Here is a 27591-nt window from a genome sequence, read left to right on the forward strand (position 1 = left end):
CTGAGTTTTTGATAAGGGTGTCTGCTACTCAAAAAAGGCCCCTGGTGTACTTGCCGTCCCCCTCGTGCCCACGCTGGCAAAGCTGGATCAGAAGTGATGATCTGACAGGAGGCACAAGGGGCCCCATCTTGCTGTGGCTCCCTCCTCCCTGCTCCAGGCGTCAACCAGCACCATGGCTCCTCCTTTCTGCTCATGCTTATACAAAGCAGTTTACATCCTCGGCCATGAAATCTAAGTTATGCTCCTTTGAATCATACATAGTATTTTAGAGCATTTTTGAAAGTGCTTAAGTGTGCTTAATAAATAAGGCATTTATTAGAGGGCTTTTTCTTGTTTTTAGCAGTACTCCTTAAAACTAGACACTGACACTGTGAAACATCCATTCATTCATTAGATCTTCAGTCTAGAAAACTATAAATGCTTCTCTTGATTTAAAAAAAAAAAAGCGTTTGGCAAAGAAATGTACGTTCACAGAAAACAAAGGCTCACTGTTCCAAGAGCTGGCACGGGACAACCTTCCTTTGCACTGGAACTCTGGTTAGAATATGCCATATTTAGATATAGCAGGATTTCCATGCTCAGCTAATCTGCTGGCAGAGCCCTGGGCATCTTCCTCCCAACGCTTTTGTTAGGAATTGGAAGCCGGTTCAAGACTCCGCCCCGAGGACAGCTTGGCAGCTGGCCCCAGGCCACTAGTCCACTGCTGCAGTCTATGGACTTGGCTAAAAAGCCAATGGCCTTGTGAACTCTGGACCTCTCTCGATGCCTGAGAGTGGAGCTCACAGCCCTGCTGTCCCGCTATTGCCCCAGCAAAAATGATGCCACACAGAGGACGCTGCTCTGCTTCTGGTTTAGGACTATCAGCGAAGGCCCGCACCTTCTCTTCAGAGGCTGGGGTGCGGAAAATCAGAAACGGAGCCAAAGGAAACGTGGCCTTCAAATTCAGAGTGCTATGAACTAAGCCTCGGGAGGGGGGAAGTACTATAGATATTTTAAAAGTTCATTTCAGAAAAATGTAGTGTTCAGACAATACCTGGACCTCTGCTGAAATCTGGGTTTTTTTAGAAAGCAGTATTAAATAAATGCATTAATTAAAAATTCAAGTTAACAATTTCAGTGAACCTTTTGGGAGATTTTTCTTTTCGTGGTTTTCTCTGAGCAATATTGATAAGTAATAGAGGCCAACTATTTTTTTTTTTTTTTTTTTTTTTTTGCGCTATGTGGGCCTCTCACTGTTGTGGCCTCTCCCGTTGCGGAGCACAGGCTCCGGACGCGCAGGCTCAGCGGCCATGACTCACGGGCCCAGCCGCTCCGCGGCATGTGGGATCTTCCTGGACTGGGGCACAAACCCGTGTCCCCTGCATCGGCAGGCGGACTCTCAACCACTGCACCACCAGGGAAGCCCGAGGCCAACTATTACTTGTGTCTATAAAAATATTTTTTGAATCCAAATAAATTAAATAAATTTTAAAATTATATTTTGGAATCCAAATAATAAATTGACCTATCCCTATAGGTAGACAAGTGATTCTTAAATTTATTTGAATTCCAAGCCCACTTAAAAAGCCGATACAAAAATCATGTACTCATAGTTCCCTAAAGATCCATGGAGCCTGGATTAGGAAGTTCTAGAATAGAGAGAAGTAAGGATATGACTGCCACTAAGCAGTGAACTACATGAGTCTAGTTATTTTATTCCTAAATTTATAAAGCCTTAGTTTAGCTCTTAAAAATCCAAATGAGAAGAAATATAGTCACCAAAAGGCCAGACTCAAGTTTAGCCCAACTCATAAATTCTGTGGTGAAAAGCAGCTTATCTGCCACTGTAATTCAGTGTTAAATCAAGTAAATAAATTAGGTTTTCTCCCCTTGTTTGGCTCCAAAATTAACTCTTTAAAAATGGTTGTGATTCTTTCCCCAATTAAAACAACAAAAAAAGAATATACAGTTTTATTGTTAGAACTCTTACGGCAGCCGTGCTATTACAAAGCCACAAAGACTGCCAGGAAGTGGACGTTAAGAATCATGTGTAACCTCAAGGGCAATTTATCACTGAAAAGGTCACCTTGAGCCCTGAGACATTACCTCTACTTGTTAACAATCCATATCAAGTAAATCAACATTTTAGGAGCCCAATTCAAAGTAGTTGTTGTTGTTACTGTTTAATCACAAGGGATTTGTGTTGCTAATTTTTTGACTCGCCTCCCCAAGACTGGGTTCCAAATGCTTTCACTTGATGATGAGGCTGGATGCCAGAAACTAAAGTTCCAAGTTTCATAAGTGATTAAAGCATCTGAGACTGTCAGAGATGACATATCCACTAAATACTGATGCAGTGCAGTTAAAGGAAGGAAATGGGAAGACTTGCATGCCTTGCCTGTATTTGCAGGAGCATTTTCTCTCGAGATTGTACTGTACAATATTTAACTGAGGAATGTGATCGTGAGGAAGTCACATCCCCTTTCCAGACCGTCACTTATAAAATTAGAGGATTTGACCATCTCACTTTTTTTCAGTGCTAAAATTAACGCAATTGTTTTGTATATACACTTACAGATTCCCATTACCATAATGAAACCCCACGAGAAAGCTGAAGTACCAACCGGAGTTATAGTAGGAAGTGCAATTGCTGGAATCCTTTTGTTATTAGCTCTGGTTGCAGTTTTATGGAAGGTAAGAAATGTTTCATATTTAAAAGATACAGGGGTCCTGAAGACCTCTGTCTTGAATTTCCTTATCACAGAGCAAACCTGTTTTATATGGTACCTCCTCGTCTATCATAAGAAAAAAGGAAATGCAAGTTTATTTGCAAATTCTCACTCATGTTCTTGAAAACAATCAGTAAGGATTTTATCTCCTTGGTCTTGGTCCCTTTTCTCCAACCTTCTTTCATCCAGACACTGAATGTTTTGTTCACCTGCAAGTAAGCAGACCCTGAAAAATTTAACTTTATGCAATTCATTTCAACTCTGGGTATTAATCTCCTCACTGAAGGGCTGATGCCAGGTCAATACTCTGCACACTGACCTATCCAGCTCCCCACGATTCCCAGAGGTGCAAGAAGGGGAGAGTCTGGGTCCATTCAAAATAAGCCAGAAGTGGTAATGTTTTTACATCATCATCTTACAGCTTGGATTCTTCAAAAGAAAATATGAAAAAATGACCAAAAATCCAGATGAAATTGATGAGACCACAGAACTCAACAGCTGAATCACCCAGCAGTTCCCACTGCAGTGGGAAGGGGCAGCATCACAGCCAGGGTTTACTATTCGCATGAATAGGTTTCTTAAAAATCCCAGTGTAACTTAATAATGTAATAGGTAAACTAGAACTGCAGGTCAGTTTGGAAAGAAACTGTGAGGGATTTGGGAGGGCAGGAGTATAAAGGGTAAAAGACTATTTTATGTTGGGGGGAAAGTGATCTTTACGTTGGCTGGTCCAGAGTTTACATGAAATGCTTCCTAACAGGAGAACTCTTAAAGAAAAATATAACCTTTCTCAGAATATTTTTTGGGGAAAAGCCCAGTCATTTAAAATGATTGTTTTTAAACAACAGAAGTGGAAGTACTCGGTATAGGTATATAATTAGCTTGGATATATTGATGCTGATGGGCAAAAAAAACCCCACAGGTCTTCAACTTAATGCTGCTTATCCAAAGTTGCCACAGAGGATATTTTCAGTGATAATTTTGTTGATACACTAGGTAAAATTTGCTGTTGTCAGCCCACAGCTGCTTCCTTAGAGTCCCTTTCTTGAGATGATGTACTTATCAAAACATGCTTGATGACTGGTAGGGGCCTCCTGCAGAGGAAATCTCCATTTCACTGGGGGAGGGTTAGGGGCCTAAAGGACTTAGAGGCCAAAGCACAAACCTTGGTTTAAACTCTGTAACATCATTTATGGTAGAATCTTGTCTGCTGGAGGCCCCGCCTGGAAGAAGGAGGAAATTTTTCTCCTTTAGGATGCATAACTAACTGGCTGACCCTGACGGGCTGCGGGGGGACCTTGTGAATTTTTGAAAGATGAGTAATTTCTTTGGAATCCTTCCTCCTTCCACAATGAACCCCTCCCACCTCCTGATGCCCCCATATTCTCAATGCCTGCTGCTGCCCGCCTTCCTCTCCAGGAGTCCGGAGTTTTCCACCCTCCTTGTCCAAATCTCCCACTCCCAGGGCAGCTGCTCTTCTCCAGGTGTGAGAAGGAAGTCATCTGTTTCACTTCCACACTTGCGTGAATTACTGTATAATCCCCTTAACTTCAGGGAGCTATTTTCATTTATTGCTAAATATGCAAGAAAAGCCCAAGTGAATTTCTAATTGTTGAGATTTCAGGCAGGGTAAACAAGGCAAAGTATAAACATCTCAGGAATTTGCAAGAAGTTACAAGGAGACATTAGAAACCACCAAATCAGCATGTGCACCTGCTGTGCTTGTCTGTTTCTGGAGAACTTACACTTCCAGAAGGACCTGGGAGTTTGCTCACCTGGTAGAGTCTCACGCCCCAATTCCTCAGAGTCTTATTTAGTCATCAGATCGGGATGAAGCCTGGTGACCTGTATTTTACAAGCATCCCGGTCCTATGATGTAAATGGGCCACTGTGAGGACCACCACCCATTTCTCCTTCTGCACCTTTTCTCTACTTCTGAGCCCACCTATCCTCTAGGAGGGACTGGGAGAAAAAGGGCAGTTATGTCAAAAAGTACATACCTAAAGCTTCAGACAAGTCACTTAGCCTCTGTAAACTTCAGTGTCCTTGTTATAAAATGGGGAGACTGGGGCGGAGCTCAGCAGCGACGCTTTTAACTTTAAAAACCTACTATCTGGGTTTCTTATAACACAAATAGACAATCCTCCAAGAATCTGACACTGAAAAGAATTCGGAGGAAAACAGGTATTTTGCCCATGGGTGCCTGTGATGGCAGTGCAGGGCTGTCTGCACAATTACAGAATTTATTTTGCATCTGACAAAGGGGGGAAAAAAACACAATTAGAAATAAAACATCAGGGGTTTACAGCAAAAACAGCGTGGTATTCTCTAGTTACATGTGCTAGAGCCCAATTCTTTTAACAGCTTGATTCAAACACTGTTTCATTCCAAGAAAAATTGTTTTAAAAAAAGAGTGGAGGGGAAACTGGTCATTAAGTTGATAAAGACTATTTAATAAACTGGGTAACTGCTGTATATATTTACTAGTTTTTTAATGTAATATACTGAGAACATTGGAAGTCATCCTTTTATTTTACTCTGCCTCCCCTTCCTTAGATGATAAACCCTAATCTGAGGTCACATACTCACAGGGAGCTTGCGAGCTCTGGCAAGCCTTGCCTTGGATGAGCCGCCTCGACGGCACTGTTTCCACGAAGGAGTTGGATTACTATAAACTAAAAAATTAGCCATTTGTCTCTGCACCATTGATCACACTGGGGCAGGGTTTCTCAGCCTGGGCACTACTGACATTTGGAGCCAGGTAATTCTTTCTTGCGGGGGGCCTGACCTGTGCATTGTGGGACGTTCAGCAACATCCCTGGCCTCTGGCTATGGCCTCTACCTACGAATACCAGACGCTCCCTCTCCCACTCATCGTGGTGATCAAAAAGTGTCCCCAGACATTGGCTAACGCCTCCTGGAAGGCAAAAGCACCCCGACTGAGAACCACTGCACTAAGCAAGTGGCCTAAATATACAACTTCTGTTACCAGATCACAGATTTGAGGCAGAGGCTCTAGTGAGGAGTATTTCTCAAGCACTTTTAAGCAAAGGTTGAGTATTCATCCAAGAAATTAAAAAATTATTTGAGAAAAAAAGCTCTGTATTCCTATTCAGCCATACTTTTATTTTAAAAGTAAGTAGAATATGGGGCTTAAAAGATGTCATCTTTCAAAGTTTCCATTTCATAAATGGTGTATAGACAATATGTATAGAATGTGATAAGAATTGAGTTGCTTCATGCATGGCTGCCACACAAGCCTTACAAAATACTAAAGTAGAAACAGCCTGTGAAAAAATTGCATTGAGATTTGAATTTGTGCATTGTCCATTTTAGCAGCAAAATGAGAACTGGACAGATTCCTAGCTGGCTGTGCTATTTTTATAAAATAGTAAAAGTTATTAAATGTGAAAAAACTAAAACCATTTTATCATCATCACACAAGTGATTATACTACAAGTTATTATAGAAGGTATAATTTTATAATCTATTCTGATATACAGCTATAATGTAATATGACAGTCCCATAAATTAAGACATCATTAAGCAGAAAGCATTAAACAGGATTCCTCAAACTGAGCTCCCTGGTCCATGATGAATACAATTTGCACACAGTAAATAATTATAGACACAGCTCTTAGGACTATGCCCTCATTAACGCATACTCATTTCAATCAATTCGAAAGACTAGACCTCTAGAGGTAAAAGGTATACATGGGGGTAAAGTTTGAGACAAAAATATTAACTATTTCTTTGAACCTTAAAGAATGAAAATGTAGCCATTATGTAAATATTAAGAAATGGTTTCATTCGTACCTGATTTATTTTGGCAGATAAAGTCACAATGTAAATGTATATATTGCACAACTATGTTAAATTGTATTATTTTTTTAAAGACAAATTGTCTAGGATAGTTTCCTTCACACATAATGTATAAATCTTTGTTAAGTATATTTGCTTTTTTGATAAACTGGGTTTTGTCTTTTTTCTCTCCACCAAAAATATAAAAATGAATATGCATGTTTGTATATGAAGTTTCACAATTCGTTTGATTTTTGAGAAGCAAAAGATCAAATTGGAGCAGTAATCAACAAACTAGTTAAGAGCTTTTCTCCTATTAAAGTATAAGAATCAAACAGAAAAGTTATTATTTAATTGTAAACCCCTCTTTAAATACCACATTACTGAATACAATTAAAATCATTTTGAAAATAAAGCTATTTACTTTGGAATTTGAATTTTACGACTTAACGTATTTCACTGTATTTATCTTATGCACTCACTGTGCTTCAGAACACATTCAAGACTCAGTAGAAGAGTGAAGATGTATCTAACCTCTTCCGCCAGTAGCAGTGGCCACAAGGATGCTTTTGCAGGAAACTTAAACCGCCTTCATAGCTTAGAGACTAGGTGTAAAGGCTTGCTCCTCACAATGTGGTCGATGGGTAGGCAGCGCTGCATCACCTGGAGGCTGTTACAAAATGCAGATCTCAGCTGCCACACAGAACTGAATTCCAATTGGAAGTTTAAGATCACCAGATGATTCATATTATGTTAAAGTTTGAGAAACACTACTCTAAAGCACAACTTACCTCTAGATATAAATATGTGCTTGGTATAGAAAAAAAAAATCGGTCAAACCGCTGCAGCCTATATGAGTAGTCACCTGCATAGTTTTTAAAAAAATTTTAATAGTGAGCTAGAGGGTTTATATCTGAAGGATTAAATATGCTGAGATGAACGTGCTGAAATTATAAAACAAGATACATATCAGGCTCGTAGACTGGCCCTCATTCTATAGCTGGCACATCAGTGCAAAGGTTGCTGGGTACGTGTCGCCTTTCACACCTATGCACAAACACCTCCAATTCCTACCAGGTGAACGCCCACGTGCCTTCCTCAGTTTGGCCCATCTCAGTTCTGGTGAAGCACATCATAAGGGCAGCTGATTGCAGAACCACCACCAGTAAGCGTATCTGGTATGCTTCGTACATTAAAATACAACTCTGAAGAAAAAGAACATTCATTTTTCTTTGGATTGTCACAGAGTAGGTTAAAGACCTGTATCAAATCTACCATTCTGTCCCAAATCGGAAGTTTTATATTTATGTATTTTTAAAAAGTAATTCCTTTTATTCATTCTATATCATCTTTTAAAAACTACATAGAACATTTAAAAAAAATTCCTCATCCTATCATGACCCTTTAATATTTTAAATTAAGATACCAATTAAAGATTGGAAATAATCTTATTCAAAAGGAGGGACTGATTTTCATCTTAGGACCACTCCAACCTAACTAAAAGAAAAAGGCTACTAACTAAACTGAACTTCTTGATTCTGTGCAAAATGAAGGTAAAAAGCTAACTCAAGTTGTTCTTACTATAGCCCTAGCTCTACTGCCCTCTGCTGGGTGAGCTACCTAACTACACCACACAAATCGTTACTGCCTTAAGAGAGGCCTTTACTACAACTAGGTGCTCAGGAACTATGTAGGAGAGACATTGCAGGATGGGAGTGAGGAAGAGAGTGCAGAAGAAAAAGCTGCACCTATCCACTCATTCATCTAGCCAGATACTTTTACACATCTGTAAGCACTACAACTACACACACAATACTTAACACGGACAGAACTTCTGAGCACTCCTCTTGAGTGCATGTCATGGTTAGACACTGTGGTGACGGAGACAAAAAATCCCTGGCCTCAGGAAGCTGACAGTCTAGTGATGGAGATAAACGAACAGATGGAGTACATGAGGTAGCGGTTAAGTGCCGCTGCAAGATATAAAGTGGAGCAAGGGAAGGGAACAGGAATCCCGTTTTAAATAGGGTAGTCAGAGAAGGCTCTCTGAGGAGGTGACACTTAATTAGGGAGGAAGTGAGGAAATAAAGTGAGGAAGCAGACTATAGGAATTCCTGGAGGAAGGGCATGCTAGACAAAGAGACTGGCAAGGACTCTTAGGGAGAATAAGCCTGCCACAAAGCACCATAGCAAAGCAGGGAGCCTGGTGCAAGAGAGGAGGTGAGAGGGGCAGGCAGGAGCCCGATCATGTAGGCTGTAGGTCATGGTGAGAACACTGAAGTTCTAGGATGTGATTACCTATCAGAAGGTTCAAGTAGGATGATGAAGTGACGTAAGTGGGAGAAGGAAGGGGGACTGTCACCAGGCCACAGCAACAGTCCAAGAGAAATGGAGTGGTGGCTTGGATGACAAATGTAGCAGCGGAAAAAAGAAATGAGTGGATTCAAAAGATATCCAGGAATTGTTTTCTAATTCTCCAACAGGTTCATTCAGGGATCTAAGATCAAGATTCAAACTTCTGGCTCCTTTATCACTATTTCTCAAAACATGCTGAGAATACAGTGCCTCAACATCATATCTAACGGACAAAAATATCCACAAAATCACAAAACACTTCATTTGTTGACCATCTGCTATTACTTTCATTCAAAGATAAAATTCTTTAAATTTTGCTACCTGTTAAAAAACTTGAAACACAAGTAATCTGAGTTTCCTACTTCTTGGGTGAATTTACATAGACTGTCATACAAAGCCACAGTTCCAAAGTGACTTTAAACATTACAATCCACTTAAAGGCCGATTTTTTTAGGTTACTATTCTAATTAGTGAAGCAACTAAGTTACGGGTATAAAAAGCCTGTGTCAAAGTGATGCTAGCCCCTTATTACCTCACCACCAATTAACACTGCCACACCTAAGAAACTGGGGATCAAAGACCCTATTTAAATCCAGTGCAATGCGCTAAAAACTGTCAGGGATGTTCCATCCCAGTTTTAGCATGCCCCAGATTAACTCCTTAACCTCTGTACTGGAGACTTAAAAGCATAATAGTCTGTGTTCCGGACTTAGAACAAAACCTACTCAAAATTAAGACATGATTGTTTAATAAAACATGCATAGAGAATACTTTATGTTCTTTAAATATTTAATTACCATCAATAAAGATCCTCTAAATATTTGAGTAGAAAAATCCTGAAATCCACATATACCTCATGATAATCTCATGATACTGTGCTTTCACACAGAATGTAACTGACTGTCGTCCAACCACCAGTCCCTGTTCTCAAATAGGAGCAGGACAAAGTTAGGTGGGAGGGAGGCAGGCAATGAATTCAGGAAGGGTAAGGTTGAGACCAGGCAAACAACCCCATCTCAGTAAAGGAATAGTTGGTGGAGGATTTGTCAGCCTTCCCACGATTCTTCTGGTCCAATGTCTGAATAGGTGAAGGAATAAACACCAAATAAGCAGGAGATTCCTAGTGTCCATATGGCTGTTCCATAGGTCCCAGCCAAAGACAGGATGCAGGATCTTCCCCATGGTATCTAAAATTGGCAGACAAAAACCACTGGTGGGTGCCTGGCACAGAACAGGCATTCAGTATTTGCTGAATAAATGAATTCCTTAGGTAAAAAATGCTTCGCTAGATGTAACTAGTGATGTTACTGAAAAAAAAATCTTTGGGTATGAAAGTATAAGTCTTTTTTCCCAAAATGCATAATGAAAATTTTATGATGATGTCAACTGCCCAAAATTATGCCAATATATTATTACTTTAAAAACTATATGGAGGTCAGATCAAGATGCCAAAGTAGGAGGACAGGGAGCTCACCTCCCCTGACAAACATATCAAAATACATCTACATGTGGAACAATTCACACAGAAAACCAACTGGAAACTTGGCAAAAGAACTCCTATACAACTGAAATGGCAAGAAAGATTTCCACATAACTGGGTAGGATGGAAAAGAAGCATAAAGTTGGGGCCTCCGCCCCTGGAAGGGATCTGAAAGGAAGATAAGGTCCGCACAGGTGAACCCTCCTCCTGGGGTGTGAGCAGGCTGAGCCACTGACTGGGCATCCCAGTCCCGGGCTCCTACACAGAGGAGACAAGCCTGGTTGGTTGCTGGGAAAACTGCTGGGGCAGACAGAAGGGCTGGAGAAGCCTAAACTCTGTTCTTGAGGAGTGCACGTGTGCTGGCTTGCCAACAATCAGGGTGGAGAGGGCCTTGCACTGGTGCCTGCCGCCTCGCTGCACTCCCCAGTCCAAGCAGGGTGAACACCCTGGGCCCTGCTCACTCCACATCACAGCTTGGCACAAGAGCTCAGCCAGCCGGACCCTGGGAAAAGATTCATTCTTGCTACGCAGAGACAGTCCGGGGGTCCAGGGGTGATCCAGGTGGGGCAGCAACGGCCACCATAAGCACATGCACAGGCAGTGCCACTGAAGCACGCTGCAGTCAGTCTCCCGCCCGAGCAAGCACCCTGGCCTCACCCACTCCACAACTTGGCACTGGATCTGCGGCAGTCAGGTCCTGGGAAGACTGCCACTGAGGCAGCCCAGACCTCTGGTGGCAGAACAGCCACCTCAATTCCTGCAGCCACACGCCCCAACTTCCAGTCCCAGCTTAGCAAACGCTCCGGCCCCACCCACTCCAAGCCACAGCCCTGCACTAGATCTGGGACAAACACAATGGGGGAAGAGACGGAAGCTTGGGCTGTGTGTGAGCAGAGCCACAGACACCACCTCGGTCCTCTGTGAGCTCACAGGCCTCACTTGCTTCAGCACTCCCCTCCTCTGGGGCAGAGCACACACTCAAGGGGAAGGGAGCCTGATTGAGCCTGACCCTCAGAGCTTCTATTCCAGCAACTGGGGGTCAGACTCCACCCATATCAGTGTGGTGATAGCCACAGGGCAGAGAGGAAGTCCTGCCTCACACCCTGCACAGGCTTTAGATCCTCCGACACCAACCACACCCCCTATCAACGTGATAGTGGCCAGCACACTCTGAGGGAAGACGTGGCTGGCATCCATATCAAAACCAGCCCCTACACCCAAGACTTTGGATACACACAGTCTACACAGGGGTGCTCCCACATAAAAACACCCCTTCAAGACCAAAATAGATAACTTTCTCCTAAGTTCATAGAGACAGAGAAAGTTAAGTAAAATGAAAAGGCAGGGGAAGTAGCACCAATTAAAAGAGAGGAATTCCCTGAAAGAATAAATAATGAAACAGAGTTCATCAGTCTACCAGACCCTGAGTCTAAAAAGTTGGTAATAAAAATACTAACTGAATTAAGACAGATTATTGCTATAAACACAGAACACATTAAGAAGGAACTAGAAACCCTAAAGATGAACCAATCAAAAATAGATAATTCAATTTCGTAGATGAAAAACAATCCAGAAGCAATGAATAGACAACTAAATGACACAGGAGAATGCATAAGTGATCTGGAAGATGGAATAATGGAAATCACCCAATCAGAACAGCAGACAGAATGAAAAATTTAAAAACATGAAAGCAACATGAGATCTATGGGATAATATAGAACAGGCCAACCTACACATAACAGGGGTTCCAGAAGGAGAAAAAAGAGAGAAGGGGATCAAAAATGTACTTAAAGAAATTATGGCTGAAAACTTCCCAAACCTGAAGAAGGAAACAGATATCCAGGTACAGGAAGCATGGAGGCTCCCAAACAAGATGAACCCAAAGAGACTCACACCAAGACATGTCATAGTTAAAATGGCAAAAGTTAAAGATAAAGAGAGGATTCTAAAGGTCATGAGAGAAAAACAGAGTCAGTTACGAGGGAACCCCCCCTAACATCATAAGCTGATTTCTCTGCAGAAACTTTGCAGACCAGAAGGGAGTGGCATGACATATACAAATTCCTGAAAGGGTAAAACCTGCAACCTGTGATACTCTATCCGACAAGACTATCACTTAGAATAGAAGGAGAAACAGAATTTCTCAGACAAGCAAAAACTAAAAAAATTCAGCAATACTAAACCTACACTGTAAGAAATACTGAAGGGTCTTCTCTAAATGGAAAAAAAGAATCTATAGGAAAGGGAAAATACCAATAGGAAAGGCAAATATAAAGTAAGGACTGAAGATCACTTAAATAAATCAGTACATAGATTAAAAAACAAACAGAAAATGTAAAAGCGATTATAACTACTATTTTACATCTTCATGCTTATTCTTTTACTGCTTATATAGTTCTTACTCCCCTCCTCCACATTTTGTGATCAAAATCACAAAATGTGAAGGAGGGGAGTAAAAAATGTAGATCTTTTAGAATGTGTTTGGACTTGAATAACTTAGTTTAAAGCAAGTAGATATAGTTATGGATCAACATACATGAACCCCATGGTAACCACAAATCAAAAACATACAACAGATTCACAAAAAAGCAAAAAGAAAGGAACTCAAGCATACTACAGAAGAAACGCACCAAACCACAAAATGAAAAAGAATAAAGTAGAACTGGAAAACAAGGAATAAAATGGCAATAAGTACATACATATCAATAATTACCTTAAATGTCAATGGATTAAATGCTCTAATCAAAAGACATAGAGTGGCTATTGTATAAAAGAACGAGAAACTGCAATATGCTGCCTAAAAGAGACTCACTTCAGGGCAAAAGACATACCAGACTGAAAGTGAAAGGATGGAAAAAGATATTTCATACAAATGGAAATGACAAGAAGCTGGGGGTAGCAATACTCATATCAGACAAAATAGACTTTAAAACAAAGGCCAGGGGCTTCCCTGGTGGCGCAGTGGTTCGGAATCTACCTGCCAATGCAGGGGACATGGGTTCGAGCCCTGGTCCGGGAAGATCCCACATGCCACGGAGCAACTAAGCCCACGCACCACAACTACTAAGCCCGCGCTCTAGAGCCCACGAGCCACAACCACTGAAGCCCGTGCGCCTAGAACATGTGCTCTGCAACAAGAGAAGCCACTGCAATGAGAAGCCTGCTCGCTGCAACAAGAGAAAGCCCGCCCACAGCAACAAAGATCCAACGCACCCAGAAATAAATAAAATAAATAAATTTTTTAAAAAATCAAACAAACAAAGGCCATAAGAAAAGACAAAGGAGGGTATTATATAATAATAAAGGGATCAATACAAGAAAAGGATATTACACTTGTTAACATATACACACCCAATACAGGAGCACCTAAACATATAAAGCAAATACTAACAGACATAAAGGGAGCAATTGACAGGAACACAGTAACAGTAGGAGACTTTAACAGCCCACTGACATCAAAGGACTGATCATCCAGACAGAAAATCAATAAGGCAACAGAGGTCCTAAATGACACAAATGACCTGCTGGACTTAACTGATATGTACACGACACTACATCCAAAAAAAAAGCAGAAACACATTCTTTTTAAGCATGCATGGAATGTTCTCTTGGCTGGACCACATACTAGGACACAAAACAGCCTTGAAAAATTTAAGGCGGTAGAAATTATATCAAGCATCTTTTATGAACATAATGGTATAAAACTAGAAATCAGCTACAGAAAGAAAAACGAGAAAAACACAAAGATATGGAGACTAAACAACATGCTCTTAAAAACAACAGTGAGTCAATGACGAAATCAGAGAAGAAGTAAGAAAATACCTGAAGACAAACAACAATGAAAACAACCTTACAAGATTTATGGGATACAGTAAAAGCAGTTCTAAGAGGGAAGTTCATAGTGATACAAGCCTTCCTCAAGAAACAAGGAAAATCTCAAATAAAAACTTATCACCTAAAAGAATTAGAAGAAAAACAAACAAAGCTCAAAGTCAACATAAGGAAGGAAATAATAAAGATCAGAGAGGGAATAAATAAAATAGAGATCAAAAAACGATAGAAAAGATCAATAAAACCAAGAGCTGGGTTTTTTTTTTAAAGATAAACAAAAGTGACAAACCTCTAGGCAGGCTCACCAGGAAGAAATGAGAGAGGACTCAAACAAACAAAATAATAAATGAAAGAGGAGAAGTAACAACTGATACCACAGAAATAAAAAAAAAAAAAAAATCATTCAAAGCAATCTACAGATTTAGTGCGATCCCTATCAAAATACCCATGACATTTTTCACAGAATTAGAACCAAAAAACCCTAAAATTTATAAGGAACCACAAAAGACCCAGAACTGCTAAAGCAATCCTGAGAAAAAAGAACAAAGCTGGAGGTATAACCCTTCCAGACTTCAGACTATACTACAAAGCTACAGTACTCAAAACAGCATGGTACTGGCACAAATACACACAAATAGATCAATGGAACAAAATAGAGAGCGCAGAAAGAAACCCACACACCTATGGTCAGTTAATCCACAACAAAGGAGACAAGAATGTACAATAGAGAAAAGACAATCTCTTCAACAAGTGGTGTTGCAAAAGCTGGACAGCTATATGTAAAACAATGAAATTAGAATATTCCCTCACACCATATACAAAAATAAACTCAAAATGGTTTAAAGACCTAAATATACGACATGACACCATAAAACTCCTAAAAGAAAACATAGGCAAAATATTTTTTGACATAAATCTCAGCAATTATTTTCTTAGGTCTCCCAAGGCAAAAGAAATAAAAATAAACAAATGGGACCTAATGAAAGTTAAAAGCTCTTGCACAACAAAGGAAACCATCAACAAAATGAAAACCTACGTAATGAGAGAAAATATTTGCAATGATGAAACTGACAAGGTGTTAATATCAAAAGTATATTTATAAACAGCTCATATAATATCGAAAAAACAAATGACCCAATCAAAAATTGGGCAGAAGACCCAAATAGACACTTTTCCAAAGAAGACATACAGATGACTAACAAGCACATGAAACACCATTAATTATTAAAGAAATGCAAATCAAAACCACAATGAGGTATCACCTCACTGAGTTATCACAGTCAGAATGGCTATCATCGAACAGCCTACAAGTAATAAATACTGGAGAGGATGTGGAGAAAGAGGAACGCTTGAACACTGTTGGTGGTAATGTAAACTGGTGCAGCCACTATGGAAAACAGTATGGAGGTTCCTTAAAAAACTAAAAATAGAAGTACCACATGATTGAGCAATTCCACTCCTGGGTATATATCCAGAAAACATGAAAACTCTAATTCGAAAAGATACATGCACCACAATGTTCACAGCAGCACTATTTATTACATAATAGCCAAGACAGGGAAGCAACCCAACAGATGACTGGCTTAAGAAGATGTGACATATACACACATACACATACAATGGAATATTACTCACCACACACAAAAAACAAAATCACCATTTGCAGCAACATGGATGGATTTATGGAATCTTATGCTTAGTGAAATAAGTCAGACAGAGAAAGACAAATGCTATATGATATCACTTATATATGGAATCTAAAAAAATAACACAAATGAATCTATATACAAAACAGAAACACTCACAGACATAGAAAACAAACTTATGTTTACCAAAGGGGAGAGGATGAAGGGGAAGGACAGATTATGAGTATGGGATTAACAGATACGAACTACTATACATAAAATGGATAAGAAACAAGGATTTACTGTACAGCATAGGGAATTATACCAAAATCTTGTCATAACCTATAATGGAATATATTATGCAAAAACCCCCAAATCACTATGCTGTACACATAAAACTAACAAAATATTATAAGTCAACAATACTTCAATTAAAAAAAAAAGAACTATATGGAACTTATATACTAAGATCTACCAAGATAGTATATACGTCGACCAAGCAAAAACTGGACCATTATTTAGTATAAAGATTTTGCAGAAAACATAACTTTATTAATGATAATGTTGCTTAAGCTAAAAAAAACTATCTGAAAATACTTTACCAAATAATCATATAATTTCCCCTTTTAATTGGTTGTGGGTACAATTTTATAACTAACATTATAACACAAAGCACCCTTTCTGCTAGTCTGCCTTGTTTTACAATTTTATGCTAATTTATATATTGATACAATACTAATAACTAATAAAATATAAGTATTATGGTAAGATTATTGATTCTGAAATACTAGAAAGCTTCATATGATGAATCTTAGGTATTATCACTGAATTTTTAAAAACAGGATATTGCTTTTAAACTTTTAAAATCATGTTTATTTAGCTTATTTTAAAAATATATAAATTCTAAAAATATATCATACCAAGAGTTACCGATAAGGACTTTTTACACCTTCCAGTTCTGCCTACATTCCCAAAACGCATCCCTGACACCAATATCACTGGGCGTAGGGGGTTGGGGGCAGCCTCTGAGACAGTCACTGAGGAGGGGCCACACCTCAATGTGAGTCAAGTTACAGTTAGAGCTTAGTCATAGAATAATATGTCTACCACAGGCATCTTTCCTTAAATTTAAATTATTCTTCCATTTTTTCCCTAAAGCCTTTCTTTCCTCTATCTCTAGTTCCTGAATAAGCCCTCATCCTAAACACTCATTTATTTATTTTTTTCTCTCTTGTTCCACTGGTGTAACATAAGAGTTTATGTTCAGTAAACTATCTTCTGGAGAAGAAAAATCAAAACATGATCAAAGAATTTACCAAGTTCAAATTCTAAGACTCTAAAAACCTAAGTGGTTTAATCATCGGTTGCCCAAAAGCATTCTTTGTTTCTTTTCCAAGATGATGATGATTCTTCGTACATTTCCTAAAAAGCAGACCGATAATAACAATTTAAAGGAGAGCATTTTAATAAATGCAAATATATCTGAATAAATCAGGCAAATGAACATCACAACTATTTATATCTGCTCCTCTTTTAACAATCCAATGGCCATTTGCATAAGGCATTAAGAGCAAACAAAGGAATAAACGTGCTCCCTACACTCAAGGACTCAGTCAAGTAGGAGAAACGACAGATAAGAAGCCTTAACAAGACAAGGGGCAAACACAGAAAGGAATAAACAATTAATTCCACTTGGGATCATGACAGGAGACAGCCTGGGCAAGGTTATGTACGGAAGATGGAAGGTCTTTCAACACTTTTTTCTTTCCAGACACACCTACTACTTCCACATTTCTAAATATGCGTTTCCAAAGGCCAAAGGGGTATTTCCATTCGCTTTGAAATTAACAGACCACCCCAAAGGTTCCTAAACAGGTCTGAGCTGCGTGCTGTTGGCAAACACCCTGTAAGTGCGTGCCCTACCCACCTGCCCATCCCTTGCCTGTATCACAGATGATCTCAAAGCACAGGCTGAAACCAGAACCAGACTAGAATTCAGGTAATTTTTGGACAGAAGGGGAATAAGAATATATCACTTTCTCTTCTCACTCTCTAGTCAGGTTCTATTTCTGCAGGGGTAGAGATCCAAATTCAGTTATCCTCTGAACACCTGTACACCCTCCCACCCTCTACACACAGAGAAGTAAATAGAAAGCCCAGCCAGTTCTTGAAGCACCACAATGAGTATACCCCCAACTCCTACCCACTCCCTTATTTGGGGGGCCTACCGTCTCATCTACTTTGTCAGCTGGCTGTCCATTCTTTGCTCCAAGGCAAAGAATCTCTTCCAGCCAGGCTCACAATTCATTCTGGAATACTTTTCCTACCTTGCTCTCTCCAGGGTCTCATGGTCTATCAAAATTGTGGCAGCCTTGTTCACAGCAAAGCAACCAGATATCTGAGCTTCACTAAGACAGATTCCTTTCACATATCCTATCCTCTAATCCCTAAGTATCCCCTTATAACAATGGGTTTCAGTTTTTATCCAGAAAATATGGTCACTAAATTTCACAGGTGCTGGTTCAGAGTCCAATTTGCTCATCTCACCACTGGTCCTTCACTCTGGCCTTCTGCTGTACTGGGCAGTGAATTCATTCCTCAGCTTTGCTATCAGCCACAATGTTGTGGGCAATTTGAGGCTCTTAAGTGTAATTACACATTTCTGAGAATACAGAGTGATCCCACTGTTGAGGTTACTACACCAAGGGAGAAATCAGGGAGCTGGGCCTTTTCCTATCTTCAGAATGCTCTATTTAAGCAGGCACTTGTTTGCTTTTATTGATGGGTTTGATGTATGGATGGAAAACAAGCTAGAATTTCCTACTTAGGTTTTTTAAGTCCACTTACTATGCATTTTCTCCAAGGAGGGAATATCCCACTTTTCTTTTCCTAAAATGAAGGAGTTCTAGGAGAAGGCTCTTTTGCCTTGAGAAGTCTCTATTTTAGCCAGTGACTACATAGCCATGCATTATTCCTGCTCTCCAAAGGAAAGACCCTCTAACTCAAGGGAATTCTAATATAAGGGATAATACTTCATATATGAACCACTGGAACGTTCTAGACTAGGAATTCTAACTGTTACCACTTGTTGAGGTCTTCTCCAGGCCATGCATTCTTTGGGGCACATATTTTTCATGCTTAATAAACCCTGGAAAGGAGATTATTACATAAACATCCTATTTCCTAGAAAAAGAAAAGAAGATTCTATAAAGTCAGGGAAGTATATACTCTGTATGTACTCTTCTTCCTTGTTCTTTAAAAATTCCTGAGAAAAATCATGTCCAAAGACAAAATTAGATATTTTCCTAACTTACCTTTTTCCATATGGGCACCTTGGCTTTTAAAGTATCAATGGCATAGCTCACAGCTTCGAGGGATGCAGTCCTATGGGCTGAGGACACAGCAATGATAATGCTTGCTTCTGACACTGGAACTAAGCTTTAACAAAATGAAGGAAAAAATTCATCATCTCCTCTGAAGCTACAAGTTAAGAAATCTACTAGACATGTGAAAAAAAATAAAAATTCCAGTGAAGCATTCCTAGAACTAAATATCCAGTTCTGTTTTACCTGAACATCCCATTTAGTTAGAAAACAGTAATTCATCCCAGTTGCATTTAGCAGGAAGTGCCAAGCTTGTGACTAATCTGTAAGCATGTATCCACTAAATTTATCGAATGGGCAACAAGATGAAAAGTACCTCACTGATTCAACAAATATCTCATCAAACAAACAAGGCACAGTGCCAGGTAATGCCTAGAAATACAAACTAATCGCATGATGAATATAAGGTAGAATTTAAAGTATTAAATAGCAATGAATAGTAAATAACAGAATTGATAACATTAATAAAATTATAGTTACCAATAACTAATAGATGATAGATTTAGTCCCATTGCTGGGTTCTTTTCAAAGCCTGGAACTCCACTCTTCTTAGTGATACAAAACAGCAAACTAATCTAATGACCTTAAAAGGCTTTTACATCAAAACAATCTCAGATTGTCATATAAACAGGGTACAGACTACAAAACAGTTCTGAAAAGGTCTCATGGCCTTGAACACACATCAGCACAGGCTGTTGGGCACAGGGCCAAAGAATCTTGCACATTTGGACTTTGTTACAGCATCAGCCATTCTCCAAATGTTACAATGTAACAAGCAGCCTTAAAGGCACTGTCTGCCAGAATGATAAACAAACCTCCCTCTCAGGGTAACACAGGATGCCAATGAAGGATTCCAGAATCAGAATTAGTACAAAGGCGGAAAACAACTACACTTAAACTTTTAAACTGATAAAGGAAATCATACCCAAGCCGATGGAACACTGCTATGTGTTTGACTGGCCATTTCTGTCTAATGTCACTACAAATTTTTCTGACTTCATTTTCTGCCATTGGTAGATATGCTTCATACTCTAAGCTAATGACTTTTTTCCCTTCGAAGTTATTCCTTGTAGTTCCTAAAATTAAAAACAAAATTACAAAATAAGCTTTCTTCCTACAGTAGAAAAAGCACACTAATAGAATAAAAGGATTATTTTTGAATAGACAAGTAGCACACCAATTTGTATAAAAATTACTTTGAAATTTTCTAAACACAAAAACTTGATTAGAAAATCAAGATAATCATCACAAAGATGAGGAAATAAAATGACACTGATTAGCCAGGTTTACTGAAAACATTCAAATGACAAACCAGTATATATTCCCTCTGTAACAATTAGAATTTGACCCTTAAAAGGAAAATATTATGTTCCCAGGATTACCAGAATTCTCTCTGCTAATAATGACTTTTAGTCTACTTTTTTTTTTTTTTGCCTTTAACATATGTTAATTTGAAGATTACTAACACAAAACAAGAACTAAAAAAATTTCTACTCACCACCATGGGTAATCGTGGCTAACTGCTCCATATCTTAAAATCCTCTTACTATTAACACTGAACATGAGAAACACCTGCTAATTTCTACTGTCCTGTATAGTCAATAGATGCCATGAAAATTACAACTCACCTACAAATAGGGATATTGCACCACAGAATGGAGAAATCACCAGCTGTGAGACTTCATCTACTGAAAGTTGCTCAGATGTGAATTTTATTATATCTTTTGATTTCTCTTCAACTTCACTTATATCTTTCCTGGAAATAAAATATTACCAAACCTTAACATTGGTACTAGAGTAAAAACACCCAACTTACAGGCTATGTTTCAATTTATATATTTTTTCTACATTAGATGCGTTAGGAGGCATGATTTGATCTGAATGATAAAAATAAGCAAGTGTAAAGTTCGAGCAAAACTCAGTAATTTTACAAATATCCCTAACGAATCAAGCATGATATAAAAAGGAACTTACCATTAACATGATCACTTAAAATGAAATCTATTTCATTTGACAACATATTCCAAACTCTGGAATTGCTACTCTTTTATCTCCTGCATCCACACACACATCACCTCTAACCATTGGATTACCAAGCACCACACTCAGAACTGCCTTTTTCTTTACCCAAAAAAGGAGGGCAAGCAGAATGATGCCTCCACAGGAACTGGGTTCATTTCATAATCAGGCACAACCTCAGTTAAGTAACTGAGGAAATAAAAGAATTGACTGCACGCCTATTCACCAGATGCTGCAGAAGTCCTTTGCCATGCATTTCTCATTTCATTCATCAAGCGTTTATTCCGTACTCACTAAGGGTCAGAGACTAAGCCCACACACTGGATACAGACCAGGGAACAAAAGACCTGGCTCCTGTGCTCAGGCACTTATGCTAGAGGAGGAACAAAGCAATAAATAGGAATTACAAATAGGGATAACTTATGGAAACAAACAGCGTTCTAAGATAGAGCATGGGGGCTGGGGAAGGTGTGTTTAAGATAAGAGGACCATGCTACTGAAAAAAAAACCATTCAGATGCTACTGGATTCCAAGATGCTTCAACCTCCTGTACATGTCACCTGAGCTTCTTCCAATTCATCTTGCAATACGATATAGGTAACCCAAACATCGTCTATGAACTTCAGACCACACTGAGTTCCCACAACTTGATTCTATAATAACATAGATTCTAAAACTGCATGTTACAAACCCTGTCAAACACACTCAAATCATACACAATGTTGCTGAGTATCTTCCTAGTCTTCCCAAAGAACAGCTCTAACCATCACACACAAACACACACCTATGGCAGCCCATTGTTTTCTGAATAAATTACAAAATCAAAAACAATAGTATTTTTCTATATCATGGTGGTGATATGGTGACCACAGTTTCCAAATAAAACTGAGATACATATCTAATGGAGAATTCTATTATTTCCAAATAATAGGACTAAGAAAATCCAATCTCTATCAATGCCAGGCAGCTGGCTTTACAATATTTATTCTTCACTTCTGAGGCACTACCCTCCAGAAGAGTGGGGAAGAAATGGGTGAAAAAAATAAATAAGCATCCTTGGCTTGTTCTTTTCTTTAATAAAACCAAAGTTTTGTCATCCAATATGATAGTTACTTGATTTTGGAGAAAAACACTATCAAATTAAGGAAGTTTTCTTTCATTCCTAACTTATAAGAGTTTTCAATTAGGGATGATTATTAATTTCTACATTATTTATTTCTCAGTTGACAAATTAAGCCTCATTCTGTCTGCCTCTCCAGACCATACTAAGAAATGTTCCTCAGTGTGGAGGAGCCTTAAAAAACTAAAACTAGAACTACCATACAACCCAGCAATCCCACTACTGGGCACATACCCTGAGAAAACCATAATTCAAAGAGTCATGTACCACAATGTTCATTGCAGCTCTATTTACAATAGCCAGGAGATGGAAGCAACCTAAGTGTCCATCATCGGATGCATGGATAAAGAAGATGTGGCACATATATACAATGGAATATTACTCAGCCATAGAAAAAAAAACGAAATTGAGTTATTTGGAGTGAGGTGGATGGACCTAGAGTCTATCATACAGAGGGAAGTAAGTCAGAAAGAGAAAAACAAATACCATATGCTAAAACATATATATGGAATTTAAAAAAAAAAAAAAAGGTTCTGAAGAACCTAAGGGCAGGACAGGAATAAAGACGCAGACATACACAATGGACTTGAGCACACGGGGAGGGGGAAGGGTAAGCTGGGACAAAGTGAGACAGTGGCATGGACATATATACACTACCAAATGTAAAATAGATAGCTAGCGGGAAGCAGCCACATAGCACAGGGAGATGAGCTCGGTGCTTTGTGACCACCTAGTGGGGTGGGGTAGGGAGGGTGGGAGGGAGATGCAAGAGGGAGGAGATATGGGAATATATGTATACGTAGAGCTGATTCACTTTGTTATAAAGCAGAAACTAACACACCATTGTAAAGCAATTATACTCCAATAAAGATGTTAAAAAAATAAATAAAAATAATAATGGGTTAAATTTTAAAAAGCAGAAATGTTCTTACACATTATCCTACTCAGACATGGCTTACTCTATTTGGAAAGATGGAAATATGACATGGGTCCTAGAGCCACTAGCAATATAACTATAATAATAAAGCTGTTTTTTATACCTGGAAAATAATAAAGCTGTTTTTTATACCAATATAACTATAATAATAAAGCTGTTTTTTATACCTGGAAAATGGTAAGCGTTTTTCAGGAAGAGTGATCTTTTTACTTTCCAGCTATGCAATTTTTCTACATTTCTCTGTGCCCAGGAGAGCTATTATCCAGTATTAACAAGCATATTTGTGGAAAACTACACAGAGTCCAATAATAATCTGAGTTCAAATGTTGGCTCTGCCACTTATTAGCTATGTGATCTTAGACAAGTTTCTTAACTTCTCCCTCCTGCAAAATAGGAGTATTAAAACTCCAGTGTCTAGCGCTGTGCCCGACACAAAATCTCAATAAACCATGTTAAATCAATAGAAGGAACAAATCAAGATGACATTAAACTGCTTACAACACAACTGATGCAGAGATGACAGGTATCTGTAAGTCCATCTGCACCAATAAAGAGTTGCTGCTTTATCAAGAGTTGGTACAGACAGCCTGACAAAGAGTATACAGTTAAAGGAAACCACATATAAGTTATTATCTGTATGATCCTTCTCCACGAGACTGGCTAAGAAAAACCTATCTCACATACCCAGGTGGCTCAAAAGCACTATCCTCCACTAATGGGGGGGATAATGGCAATTTCATCTCCTGATTGAAGCAGGAGGAGCTGATCTCCAAGCTCGACATATTCTTGACGAACAGCAAATATCACCTGATTTCTGACGTCAGCCAATCTGAAGGGAAAAAAGTATAATTAGATGTATCAATGCTGTTAGACCCCAAATCTCCTCAGCTAGCTGCAATCAAAATTACATAAATATTACTTTATGAAGCATCATCTGCAAAATCACTAATTAAACTCATATTTTGCAGAGAAAGGATATATCCACTGAAGAACATACTTATTCACCACAAAGAATGCAGTAAACTGCTAACAACTCTTTACTGGATGTTGGGTGTCTTGGGGAATTAAAGAAACAAACAAAAAACACTAGACTGGAGACAACATTCAGACCAGGTCAAAAAAAAAAAAAGGACAATTTCTTAATCAGTACATGCCCTCCCCAGGAGCTTTCCATCTAAGCATACAAGTATACTAAGTATACCCTGAAAGGTTCCAAAACACCAGGTGCCTCTCAGTAGGTATAACGTTAAAGGTAAAGTAGGAAGAGGCCCCACTACGTTTCATTGATTATCAGGGCATTTTAAGAACTTAAAAAGATATGAAATCAAGAAGGAATAATTTTCTTTATGAACATACATTGTGGGCTGTCTTTTACACAGCACTAAGACTTCCAAGTTAAACATTCACACAATTTAAGTGACACTACTAATATACCTTGAACACGTTCAAACAGGCCACTTTTATATTTTGTTTCAAAAAAGGCTCATTGAGGTACGAACAACAGCAGTAAAATGATACATTTTCAAGAACCAGAAAAAAAATCAAATATTGTAAAAACTCAAATTCAGCAGCAGCTGTTTGTTATCTTTCATTTTTCTTTCAATCTTAAAAATTTCTATTTTGAGTTCTCTAAAGAAGGGGCAGGACATCAAAGTTTAAAGCACACACTTTTAACAGAATACGTAACAATTTCATTTAATGTTACAAAAATGCAGAATCTACATTTTCAGTATTTTGTAAATTATAAAAGCAAATATAATCATGTCCCTTTGGGAGTATCACAGCTCACTGTGCATTTTAAGTAAAATATCTTTAACCTTTATTAAGGAATTTTGCATTTTTAAATACTAGAACTTAAGTTTTCAGGAAAAAAATACAACTAATGATCCTTTTGACATTAAACGTGGAAATCTAAGTTAACTTTTTACTTTTATCATTTACTCACACATTTTTAAATATTAAAAAGTGTTAATCATATACATTCTGCAGATTTTTAACTACCCAGGATGGCGCGTTTCTATCTCATTCCACAGCTGCAATGCTTTTATTTCTTGTGGCACAGAAATGGTCTCTGAGCGAACTCCTGTTATTTCAGCACTTTCTGCAAAATACAACACTTCCACCTGAAAAGAAAGGATATGTTTTTAACAATAACAACCCATAGTCCTTTTCTGACTGTCCACGCTGGGTTTTGTTTTTCAAATGTATTACTTTAATCAAAGACACTTTTTATAAATTAGAAAAAATTTAAAGTGCCCATAAAAATTTCAGCATACCTACAAGCTCAAATTTTGAAAAATTTTTATGTTTTAAGTACAAGTCAGACTAATTTCCAGATGCTTTTTAGTTTTATAAATGTTACGTGTGCCACAACTAAAATCCTAACAATATCTTCTTAGAAACCATGAGGTTGGCCTTTAACTGACATAAAATTATAGCACCTTTTATACTTAAGCAGTGAACAAATGTCTGAATCAAGAGATGAATTACACAAATAAATGACCAAATAAATGAAAGACACGCCCTTCACGGTTGTCATATGACCTTTGATTCCAGTCTACATTACATTGAACCCAGCTGTCCAGGATTAAGTTATGCAACATACAAACCCTGATATTTACAAAAGCAGATGAGTCTGAAATACAGGATAAACTTCTATTTCCTAGGACAAACCTATGCAGACAGCCTGGTATCTAAGCCATCCGACCAAGTAAAATAACCCACTTGTGAATGAAAGCAAATCATTCTCTACGAAATAATCAGAGGTCTGCAAATAATCAAGGGTTCGCAAATGCACAGATGGAGCACATTTCATCAAAGAATGCTTAGTTAAGGGCATTTCTTTCTATATTGAAAACTTGTCTTAGAAACGAACAATCTGAGAAGCAAGGGCAAATATCAAGGGTGATTTAGAAACCAGCTGGTCTTCCAGGCCGTCACCTGCAGAACAAGCGTTCGCGGAATGGACTTGACTTTCGTTGGGGAGACCAGAGCAAAGCCTCCGAAGTCGGGAGGGCCTACCGCGGCGGTGGCGGTCGCCGGGGTCTGGCCGAGCAGGACCGGGTCCGTGGAGGGAAAAGGCGAGGACAGACACAAGCCCGGAGGGCCTTCCCCATTCTTACCTGACACCGCGGCACCATACCGCCAGCGAACCCTAGCCGGGTATCCCGGCGCGGAAGCCGAGGCGTCTGATCGACGCAGCGCGCAGGCGCAACCTGCCTGCCACCGCCCCCCCCCCCCCGCCCACAAAGAGCATGCGCAGAGCTAGCTCCTCCCCGCTGTTCTCCCCGCTTCGTTTGCTAAGCAGGCTCCTAGAACTTGGTGTTCACTCGCGGAGATGGGTCGCGGTGGTGGGCAAGAGCTGTAGGTGTCGCTAAATGGGAAAAGGGCTGGCCACGCATGTCTTTAGCCTCAGCTGAGAGGCTGAAGTGTGGGAGAGCTGACCCCGGACTCTCCTGGACACCTGCCACCTCCCTTATAGAAGCTCGACTGTTTTCGCCGCTCAACTGCAGGGTTCTCTTTAACACTTTATCTACCCAACCTTCTGCTTAATGATTACTGTTCCCTAAAGACTTAAAGCATTCAACGTATCTGAGCACTCGAACTGTATCACATTTACACTTTGCCTGCTTAGTAATTTGTCCACACGCCATCTAAAACAGCGGTCCCCAACATTTTTGGCACCAGGGGCCAGTTTTGTAGAAGACAATTTTTCCACGGAAGGGGTGTGGCGGTGGTTTTAGGATGATTCAAGTGCATTGCATTCATTGTGTACTTTATTTCTATTATTATTACATTGTAATATATAATGAAATAATTATACAACTCACCATAATGCAGAATCAGTGGGAGTCCTGAGCTTGTTTTCCTGCAACTAGATGGTCCCATCTGGGGGTGATGGGAGACAGTGACACCCCAAGTGTGTTGCTAATGTCCAGTCTCCTCTGTGATCTCGTTTTCGTTGCTGTCACTGCAGAAAACCCTGCTTCACAAAGACAGGATGTTGGAAATGCAAGCAGGCTTTTCAGTGCTTTTGTGGCAATCTCAGGATATTCCACCTTGACTTTAATCCAGAGCGTATGGAGATTTGAAGTTGTCTCAAACATAATTTTAAGGGCACCGTTATTTGCGATCTCAAGCAGCTGATCCTCTTCTAGCACGGACAAAGTTGATTCACCTGGCTTATTCACAAATGGGTCTCAGATCCATTCCTTCCCAGTTCGGGGGTCTTTTGTGGTTGGGAAGTAATGCTCAAACTCTTGAAAGCTGAAAAGAGTGATCAAGCACCAGCTGGGAGAAAGAAGGCCCTGGCTCAGTCTCTCAAAATCTCTG

General features: G+C 39.2%; 2 protein-coding genes across 4 annotated transcripts in view; one reads left to right on the plus strand and one right to left on the minus strand.

Moving 5' to 3' along the window:
• Nucleotides 1–3891, plus strand: part of ITGA2 (integrin subunit alpha 2) — a 104802-nt gene extending 100911 nt beyond the window's left edge. The window contains exons 29-30 of the mRNA XM_079918933.1: nt 2557–2673; nt 3130–3891. Coding sequence (XP_079775059.1) covers nt 2557–2673; nt 3130–3210 — 198 coding nt within the window. The 3' untranslated portion in view covers nt 3211–3891. The remainder of the gene's footprint in view (nt 1–2556; nt 2674–3129) is intronic.
• Nucleotides 3892–6852: 2961 nt separating this feature from the next.
• MOCS2 (molybdenum cofactor synthesis 2) lies at nt 6853–25382 on the minus strand. 3 transcript variants are annotated; one of them, XR_013827888.1, is made up of 8 exons: nt 25261–25382; nt 23944–24088; nt 20812–20939; nt 20109–20259; nt 19115–19238; nt 17117–17222; nt 7584–7714; nt 6853–7179 (listed from the first exon to the last, which is right to left on the minus strand). XR_013827888.1 is itself a non-coding variant. In XM_079918931.1 (7 exons), exons 2-6 carry the CDS (start codon nt 24039–24041, stop codon nt 17154–17156), a joined length of 570 nt encoding a protein of 189 aa, XP_079775057.1. In that variant the 5' UTR covers nt 24042–24088; nt 25261–25382; the 3' UTR covers nt 6853–7714; nt 17117–17153. The 3 variants fall into 3 exon arrangements, 2 of the variants coding, with proteins under 2 accessions (XP_079775057.1, XP_079775058.1); XM_079918931.1 differs by having other exon boundaries at nt 6853–7714; XM_079918932.1 differs by lacking the exons at nt 6853–7179; nt 7584–7714 and adding an exon at nt 9914–10051.
• Nucleotides 25383–27591: the final 2209 nt, after the last annotated feature.

This window comes from Stenella coeruleoalba (genome assembly GCF_951394435.1).
Source record: "Stenella coeruleoalba genome assembly, chromosome: 3".
Lineage (NCBI taxonomy): Eukaryota > Metazoa > Chordata > Mammalia > Artiodactyla > Delphinidae > Stenella > Stenella coeruleoalba.

Excerpts from the sequence above, each read along its gene's own strand:
- MOCS2 (XM_079918931.1), bottom strand. The coding sequence starts at position 24,041 with ATGTCGAGCTTGGAGATCAGCTCCTCCTGCTTCAATCAGGAGATGAAA. Across the intron at positions 19,239-20,108 it reads GCAGTGTTCCATCGGCTTGG|CTTAGTTCCAGTGTCAGAAG; the intron begins GTATGATTTCCT and ends ATTTTGTTAAAG. Across the intron at positions 17,223-19,114 it reads AGGTGCCCATATGGAAAAAG|GAAATGTACGAAGAATCATC; the intron begins GTAAGTTAGGAA and ends TCTGCTTTTTAG.